Below are 9,201 nucleotides of genomic sequence, written 5' to 3'. Positions count from 1 at the left end.
ATGGGGCGCAAGGAGTTCATCAGCGACGGCCTGCGGCTGGATGGGCGGCGGCCTAAGGAGCTGCGGCGGATGCGGAGCCAGATCGGCGTGCTGCAGAGCGCAGACGGCTCGGCTATGTTTCAGATGGGCAACACGCAGGTGCGGCTTTGTGCGCAGGGAGGATACCTGCGTGATGTCGCTGCTGCGGAGCCTGGGTGTTACACGGGGTTGGCGCCGGCGCAGCTCATCGATGTGTACGTGTGCGCATGCGTGTGCAGAAGAGTGTGTGCATGCATGCGTGCAGTGTGTGTGCGCGCGTGTGTGCGTGGCGAACTAATTTCTTCTGCGCCTGCGCGCACGTGTGCGTGCGGATGCACACGTGCATGCGTGAAAGCGGCTGTTTGCAGGTGCTGCGGCAGCACGGGGTCGAGCCCGGCTGCCGCAGTCACGCTAAGCAGCGTTGCCGGTGCACATCTGTGGCGGCGGCCCTTTCGACACGCGCTCACTGCAAATCAGCGCCTCACGCTGGACAGACCTTGCGTGCCGCCCCTCAGGCCCCGCAATTCGGCGCTGCCCCACACCGCCTCGCTGCCGCCGCCACTGCCGCACGACCCCAGGTGCTGGCGTCTGTGTTTGGGCCGCGCGAGGTGGAGGTGCGGTCGCAGCTGAAAACAGACCGGGCCATAGTGAAGTGCGAATACGCAATGGCTGCATTCAGCACAGGTGAGCAGCAGAGCCTGCTGCTCGGATTCGTCGCGCTCAAGAGCATGGGACGAGCCCCGCCGACAGCCGTTTCAACACAGCAAGGCTGTGCGCACAGTCGTCACTGTGGCACCACGGGTGCTTCACCGCTGTCAAACATCAGAGCGCAGGAATTGCTGTGATGCCATCAGGGCACGGCAGAATTGCCGTTGGCAGCAGGCTGATGCAGCATGAGCCGCACGGGCGTGCGTTTAGCGCTCAATAGAGCGTTCCGGTGGCACCCGTGTGCTGCGCCCCGCAGGCGAGCGGCGGCGGCGCGGCAAGAGCGATCGGCGGTCGACGGAGCTGTCCTCTGTGATCCGCAACACCCTGGAGCAGACCATACAGCTCGAGGAGTATGCGCGCAGCCAGATCGACGTGTACGTGCAGGTTGGTGATGTCATGGAGTTGGATGCGATCTGTCGGGGGGATTTGAGGGCGGCGGGCCTGGCGGAAGGGGCGGCGGCAATCAACTCGCCGTGGCGGCGGAGTGGTTGCGTGCTGGCATGCAAGTTTTATGGGCCCACAAGGAAGATTCCCTGGGTCAAGTCAATAGCCCGGGACAGCAATCACAGAAGGCAGCAACACCAGCCGAGTAGTACGCCCACGCAAGCTGTGCCTCATTTTGCCCCGTTTTGCAGGTGCTCCAGGCGGACGGCGGCACTCGCTGCGCCTGCATCAACGCCGCCATGCTCGCGCTCGCCGACGCGGGTGGGCCTTGCCGCTGCAAAGGGCCACGCTTTTAGGGCTTCGCGCCGCTGCGTGCGCCTGAAACTCCCCCGACATGCCCTCGTGCGTCCGCAACTCAGCCTCTGTCGTCACCTCCTCCATGCCGCACGGGCCCTGCTATCTGCATCCACTACGATCCATCCTGCTTCCCCCCTCCCGTGCATACCTGAGCCCCCCTTCCCCCGCCGCGCCCCACACCCCCACAGGGATCAAGCTGCGCGACACGGTCGCGGCCTGCGCGGCCGGCTACCTGGCGTCCACGCCGCTGCTGGACATGAATTACGAAGAAGACAGCGCAGGGGGGCCCGATGTTGCTGTGGCGTACCAGCCTGGGCTGGACAAGATCGTCCTGCTGCAGGTGCGTGGGTGCGTGTGCGTGAGTGCACGTGTGCTTGTGTGCTTGTGTGCATGCGAATGGGGTATGTGTGTGGGGGGTGCAAGTGTGTGCTGGTGATGGCCAATCGGGCATTTGGGTGCTCGTATGTGTTGGTATGTGTTCTTGGGTGTGAGACAATGTTTTGGCTTGCGTGCGTGCACACACACGCACGCAAGTGCGTGTGTGTGTGTGTGTGTGTGTGTGTGTGTGTGTGTGCACGCTTGTGTGTTTATCCGGTCCCCGTTGGGCTGTAAATCCCCACGTCAAACCACCGCTCCTCTCAGCCTGCACCCCTCAACCCCGCCCCCCTTCAATATGCATCTGCCACCAACACCACATCAGATGGACGGCCGCCTGGCAGCCGAGGCGTTTGACGAGTGCGTGCAGCTGGCGGTGCAGGGCTGCCGCGAGGTGGCGGCCGCGATGCGCAAGGCGCTGGTGGGGCACACCAAGGCGCTCATGGCGGCTGGGGGCGGCGCCGCAGGAGGCGGCCGCGGATGAAGGCACAGCGCGCGGCTCGGCATTCACCTTGTCCGCTGTCGTGACGGCGCATCAGCCCTTCACTTTGGCTTCGGTGGCCCTTGGTTGGCCTTTTGACCGGCGATGACCAGCCATGACCGGCACTGTAAAACCCAGCAGATGTGGAATGCGACACTTGATCTGTGGTGGTCACTGTCGTCAATGAGACCTGTATTTGGAGCATCCGATTGCTGCCAGGAGGACCGCGCAGGCGCAGGCGAGTACAGGCGGGCAGTTTGTGGAGATATGATTGGACAGTTCAGTGCTCACGGCCAACAAGAGAGTGCAGCCCATGTACTGTATGTCAGCTTGACACACAAGTTGCGTATGATTCCGATTGTTGTCTGGCACTACCGTACAGTTGAACAGTAAGTGACGTTTGTCACATGGAGGGATGAGATGCGCGTGGACAGGTTCACTTGTTATGACACTGTTTTGAAACTATTCCACCCTCCGCATGCCGCGCTGCAAGGCAAGCCAGGGGCGCACGGCTCCAAGATCTGCGTGATGTCTGTAGCGCTTTCAAGAACTCGGCACTGCTATTCAAAATGTAATTGAGTACATCAGATCTCGAAAGCTTGCGCATGCAGAGTCATCAGGGCACGACGCACCACCCGACCCCCGTACCGATGCACGTGGGACTGCCTGGCAGCCATGGAACAGATTTACACATTGAACCGCACGGATCGCACTTGCGGGCCTGTCTCTGTGAGGCGTCGCGCCAACCCGAGGGGAAACCTTGGAGGCGACGCAAACACTTTGTCACCTTGATCATGCTGCGCGTGTGTTGTCTGCTCTGAGGCAGGTTGCAGTTCAGTATCAGTCGTACACAACTCTGAGAGTTATAACGTCATTTGTTCTGTGCAGCTACGCTGCCACAGAAGTCATGCGCCCCAAAACGCCATCGCCACTCAGCAGCGCCGCACCAGGAGGCGCACTTCGCCACAAGAGGGCCCGCCCCAGATGGCTGCCGGCCTTGAGCGGTGCGGGTTGATTGCAACAGCTTCTCTCCATGCTGATTCGCGGCTGTCCACTATTGGACGCCAACCGAATGAGGTTGTTGCTTGCCCTGTGCTGCATCAACTCCTGCTGCGCTACTGCGCTGCCCCCGCCCCTCTCTTGCTGCATGCAGGTACCCTGCTGCTGTGCGCCCTGCTTCTGGCCGCCACTGGTGCGCCAAGTAGACTGGGCAGGAGCTCCCGCCATATCACAGCCGAACCGCTGCACCCCCCTTGCGATGGCGCCGCCGGCGCTTCCTCGGCTGCTTCAGCCTGCGCTCGAGGCCAAGTTAGCTGGGGCGGCAGCAGCAGCGGCAGCGCGCCAGCGCCGTCCGTGGGGAACGCACACGCGGACGCACGCCCCCTGCTGCCGCCGCTGGACAGTATCGTCGACATGACGACTGCGGCGCTGCTAGAGATGAGTGCGGACCTCAGCAGCGGGCGCGCGCACGAGCTGGTGCGCCTCCAGCAGGAGCTGTGGTGCAGGTGGGCGCGGGCGAGGGCGGTCGGGCCGGTGTGTGTGTGTGTGTGTGTGTGTGTGTGTGTGCGTGTGTGCGTGCGTGCGTGCGTGCGCACGCGTGCGTGTGCGAGTGCGCGAGCGCGTGCGCGCTCGTGTCAAATGGGGCACAAGGTCGTGCCAGCTTCTGCAGCTGCAGCCCCTCCACGGCACAGCGACTGCTGATGCGCACCAAGGGCGTGGCGCAGCACGGCTATGCTGGACGGACAGTCTGGAAGACTCTGGCAGCGCGCATAGCACGTCATTGTCAGTTTGCACTTGGCGCATGTGCACACATAAAGTGTGCTGCCATGCCAACATCCCCGTCAAAAGTAGCTGTACGTGTTTTGCGCTTGCATCGCAGCTCGAGGAATGGCAGCCTGGACGACCCCTCCATGCAGCGGGTCCCGTTTGCCAACGTCAGCCTTTTCGTCCATGCAAGCGGCGACATCGTCAGCACCGCCATCATGAACCTGCACTCATGGGAGCCTCACGAAACCCAGCAGATGCTGTGGTGAGATGACCGGGCTGCTGGGCCGGGATGGGGGGCAGCTGGGCAGCCTGCCCTCTCAACGCGCGGTCGTGTTGCCGTTCTACTGCCGGAAAGGAAGACTTCAGGAGCTGACTTGCATGACTGCCCAGGAAACCTTTATTGAGCACAGAAGTTGTTGCACCTTTGCATTTTTCTGGGTGCCTGTCAGGCATTTATGTTCTGCACACATACGGCCGCCCTCCTACTCCAGTCACTGAGCAGCATGCACCATTCCTACCTCGATACACCGCAGGGCCATGCGAGCACCTGTGCCACAGAGAAAGGCGGACCTGGGGGACCGCTCGAAATGGCGGCGGACAGTGTCGCCTTTAGTCGTGGATGTGGGCGCCAACATCGGCTGGTTCACGCTAAACGCTGCCGCAGCAGGCGGCAGGGTCGCCGCCTTTGAAGGTGTGTGGTGCGGGCCCATCGGTGTTTGCCCACTTCATGTTGGAATACCTTCTGCCTGTGACAGTGCCCCGTGGCGCCAAACCTGCCTGCTCACATTTGGAGACGGCACGCTCTTCACCTGCCTCGGATCTGGGTGTCGATGAGATCGTGCCTGCTGGCCCCACCTTGCTCGCGCAGCCATGGCCAGCAATATCCAGCTGGTGCGCTCGTCCCTCTGCGCCAATCCCTGGCTCATGGACCGTGTGGCGCTGTATGGCACAGGGCTAGGAACCAAGTGAGTACTGTGGGAGGCAGGGATTACGTATGACCAGACTGCATCAAAGCATGCCACACAAAGCTGGACTCACACAAGCAAGTCTGGCGTGACACCTTCTATGTTGTGGTCTCCAGTCCGCGCCTGTTGACATGCCTCATCTACCTTGTACGCAGGAGGGCTACCTGCCACATCATCAGCGCCGGCACAAACCGCGGCGACGGCCACACGCTTTGCGATCAAGACCCCTATGCCTACCTCAAGCATCACACAAAACCAAGTCACAATTATCAGGTTGGTCCAACTGATCTTGAGACCGGATGATGAGCAAGGGTGCGCTCCTGATGCACGCCACAGGCATCACCTTGCCCCCAAACAATGACGCGGCCATCAGCACCACTGAGTGGCAGCGATTCTGTATGATGATCAATACGAAGTCCACCAAAGTGGCTCGTGCTGTGCTGCTTGAGGGTGAAATGCTTGGCCAATTTCAACCACCACTTCCTCATCGGTGAGGTGGCTCCCCAGGTGCAGTCCTGGAGCCACCTGACACTCTTCTTGCTGGGTGTGTCCCAAAGCAGCCGCTTTCGTGCCCTGAACAGGTCCGCGGAGAGATGAGCGTGATGCGGCTGGACAGTCTGGTGGAGGAGGACGTGCAGGTGGGCGCGCGTGCTGCAGCAGAGAGTGCATTCCTTGCAATTCAAGGGCTGCGACCTGTGCGCATACCAACACAAAGGCCGGCTTGGTCAACTTGCAGCCGCTGGAGCAGTCATCGCACAACACATTTGGCCATGCCTGCTTGATGCCTGCACACTTTCTTACTGTGTTGCTTGTGAAACATGTGCCTGCCCAGCGTCGTACGCTGTGGCATGTGATGCAACATGTGCAATCCACGCACGGCACCCCCCTCCCCAGTTCATGAAGATTGATGTGGAGGGCTTTGAGAGCGAGGTGCTCAAGGGCGCAAGCGGCCTGCTGCAGAACTTCAATGTCTTCTACATCATTGCCGGTGAGGACATGCTCTCATGCATGTGCTCTGCAGCCCTAAATTCTGGTAGGCCTGCCACAAGCCACGCAGCGGCAGCAGCAGCATCCCCAGCAGCACGCTACATAATTGTTGCACCCTTGCCGCTAGAGTGACAGCCCTCCTTGCTGAAACGTTCATGCTGGATCTTTTGTCATCCACAGAGTGCAATATCGGTATCCTCGGCCTTGAGCGCGCCAAGAAATTCTTGAGGTGACACCTCGCACACCACTCACCTGCCTCTTGGCCCAAGAGGCCCCGAGGGAGCCCCAGCTGGAAGAGACTGGTTTTGCGCCGCCGCACTCGTGTTCACAAATCCACTTTGCCACCCCGCCACACTTTCACCTCACGCCATGCAGTATTCTTCTCACTGGTGCCATGCACTAAACACGCGCAGGTTTTTATCTGAGTTTGGCTATGCGATATCAGGCAGCAGCTTCCAGGTACACGCGAGCAGGCGCACACTGAACGGCTTACATGCAGCTCTCTGCGGCAGCGATGGCGTCTCCTCTCGTGCGTGCAGAGTCAGCCGTGCTGGCCCTGCCGGCCACGCTGCCTTGGCCCCTCTGTGGCGATTCATCGACCTTTCTGTAGCGCACATTTAGTCTATGGCACCGAGCGCAGGGCCTGTCTTGTCACCCGCCGCACCCCAACGCAGGGGCCTTTTCTGGACGACGCGGCCATCTCCAGGGGATCAGCGCCGCTGGGTCCCGGGGAGAATCTTTACCTCGTCAAGAGGGAGCTGCTGCGCGCGCAGCCTCGGGGCTGAAGGAGCACACGACGCCAGGGGGCATGGCATGCGGTGCAGCAGCCCGGGGGAGTGGCAAACTTTGAAGCCAGTTGACATGCTTCGTAGGGCAACAAGGGCGGCCTGCAAATTGGAACAAGGGAGGTGGTGAGCGGTGGGCGTTGGCCAACAGTTGGGGATAATGCTCAAGTTGTATGCTTGGCTCTGCATGGGCGGGCATGTGCATGGCCACAGAGGAACGCTGTGGTGATAGCACTGCCTGGCCACGTGTGAATCACAGCAGCCCTTGCATAAGTACTACTTTGCTGCACATATTTAATTGTCTTGGTTCATGCATATTTCACACCTGCTTGATTGGTGTTGTCCTGCATCAGCTGTAATCAACCCATTGATTGAGGTGTCACCCACCACATCGCCAGCCTAAATGTCCCTGGTCAGTCCAACAAGTGAAGACCCTCTCATCATTCACCCAAGCAGATGCAGGCTGGACCCCTCATGCATACTCTCATGTTGGAATGGCATGGCAGGCAGTGGGGCGAGGTCCAGCGCGGCAGGGTGGTCTCACAATGTGCTGTGACACGTCGTGGGACGAATGTTGCAAGTCGGTCAAGGGGGTCATGTGGTCGATGGGCTGGTGACGCAGTGTCGGGTGTGGGCGTGCCAAGGCCACACCAGCTGAGTGTGGATGAATCCCACTGAATTTGCAAGCGTGACTTCTGGATTCTCTGATGTTGATGGGCACAGCATGCAAGATCGAGCTCTACAGACTGCTGTGCATGCGCATGTACAGTAGAGAGTGTGTGTGATCAGTCTCATGAAAACATCGTCTTTGAAATATTCATAATGCAGATATGGACGCCGAAGCGTTGGTTGTCACTGCGAGCTGATCAATTATAACTGTACGCCGATCTAGGCCCTCACTAGCACACAAGACCATAGAAGAGTATGTTGAAAACTTGGACATTGCGCGCCTGAGCGCCCAGGCAGTGGGCTGGACCAGCGGCGCCATCGAGAGCGCCACGCTCCTCACGCAGCTCGACGCACGCGCAGGGGCAATTGAAGCGCAGCCATGGGGAACCAGCTCGCAGCGCCGCAGAAGCTGGCGGCTGACGTGGGGGAGCTGCCAGTTGTTGTCAAAGACACGCTAGGTATGCCACGTGCACAATCTTGGAAGGGCAGTTTGGCTCCAATCGGTCACATGCTCCAAGGTGGCGGCGCCGCCCGCTCCTCTGCGGCGCCCTGCGGCGCCCCATGCGGCCGCGCCCCCACAGCCGCCCACCCCCCTCCGCTGCCGCCGCGCCACAGGCAGCGGGCGCTTCATCAAGACCCTGCTGTGTGTTCACGACAATGGGGGGCTGGTCGTCGTCAAGGTGCGCTTGCAGTGGCGAGCCTGCGACAGCACACATGGCCCCATTGCGGCGGCCACGCACCGCCCGCCAAGGTTGCATGCATGTGTTCATCCGGCAGCCCTGGTTACGGCACACACTTGAAGGGAGGCGGCGTGCGAGGCGTGGCCTGTCCACAACCTGCAGCACTGCCGAGAATCCGCGTGACGCCTGCGCCTCCCGGGAGAGGGGGGGCCTTAAACCTGGCGGGTGGCCAAGCCCTATCATGTCTTGCCTGGACCAGCTCGCTGGCAGCCGGCCATGCCAAGCCGTGCCTGACGGACGAGCATTGCCCTGCTGGCGGTGCCATTGTCGTGTTGATGCCACACCGCCCGCCTGATGAGGCCGCAGGTGTACCACAAGCGGGGGGAGGGCACACCAATGGCGCCCTACGCAGCGAAGCTCAAGGACATACGGTGCGCGGGGTGTGCCCCAAACTTCGCGACTGCGCCCCGATGCGCCAAATTGGGGGTTCTTGCAAGTAGAAGCATCGGATCCTGCTGGTGGCACAAGCCATCTGCTCAGGCGGCCTGCGGTGGCAGCAGGCTGCGGCTCCCTATGTGGCAGCAGGGCCGACGGTTGGTTGGCCCTCGACCCAGGCCGGCGCACCGATCACTGAGGCCGTCGGCGCCACCGCCGCCGCCGCGCACCCGCGCGCCTGCACCCGCGCGCGCAGGCAGCGGCTGTGGGGCATCGAGCGGTCACACCTGTGGCCGCCCCAGGCGTGGCGCGAGACGGCGGCGTCGGCCTACATGCTGCGCCAGCACCTGTGGAGCAACCTGTACGACCGCCTCAGCACGAGGCCGTTCCTGGCCACCGTGGAGAAGGTGGGGGGTCATTTGCGGTTTGGATGGGGTTGGTGTTGCAGTGTTAGCATGTTTTTGTGTCCAGGTGATGTAAATGGCGGTGGGGTTGGAAGTTTACGGCCGGGTGGGTTGGGAGATGCTGTGACAGGGGCTTGAGTGGTGGTCAAAGGGCGGGGGACAAACCGGTTGGGGCAGGTGAGGAGG

At 61.3% G+C, this 9,201-nt stretch overlaps 3 protein-coding genes across 3 annotated transcripts; all 3 read left to right on the top strand.

Moving 5' to 3' along the window:
• MNEG_7703 (exosome complex component RRP41) lies at positions 1-2,326 on the top strand (the record flags this gene model as incomplete). The annotated part of the gene is made up of 6 exons (XM_014043825.1): positions 1-138; positions 534-702; positions 983-1,110; positions 1,362-1,431; positions 1,656-1,807; positions 2,168-2,326. The coding sequence occupies 6 exons, from the start codon at positions 1-3 to the stop codon at positions 2,324-2,326; spliced, it is 816 nt and encodes a 271-aa protein (XP_013899279.1).
• A 3,322-nt stretch (positions 2,327-5,648) lies between these two features.
• On the top strand, positions 5,649-6,827 carry MNEG_7702 (hypothetical protein; the record flags this gene model as incomplete). Its single annotated transcript, XM_014043824.1, has 5 exons — positions 5,649-5,693; positions 5,950-6,043; positions 6,223-6,271; positions 6,456-6,501; positions 6,717-6,827. The coding sequence occupies 5 exons, from the start codon at positions 5,649-5,651 to the stop codon at positions 6,825-6,827; spliced, it is 345 nt and encodes a 114-aa protein (XP_013899278.1).
• Positions 6,828-7,875: 1,048 nt separating this feature from the next.
• Positions 7,876-9,091, top strand: MNEG_7701 (phosphoinositide-3-kinase, regulatory subunit 4; the record flags this gene model as incomplete). Its single annotated transcript, XM_014043823.1, has 5 exons — positions 7,876-7,954; positions 8,112-8,176; positions 8,543-8,607; positions 8,868-9,018; positions 9,083-9,091. The coding sequence occupies 5 exons, from the start codon at positions 7,876-7,878 to the stop codon at positions 9,089-9,091; spliced, it is 369 nt and encodes a 122-aa protein (XP_013899277.1).
• Positions 9,092-9,201: the final 110 nt, after the last annotated feature.

This window comes from Monoraphidium neglectum, assembly GCF_000611645.1.
Source record: "Monoraphidium neglectum strain SAG 48.87 unplaced genomic scaffold scaffold01389, whole genome shotgun sequence".
NCBI lineage: Eukaryota > Viridiplantae > Chlorophyta > Chlorophyceae > Sphaeropleales > Selenastraceae > Monoraphidium > Monoraphidium neglectum.
This window is presented reverse-complemented; position numbering and strand designations above follow the sequence as displayed.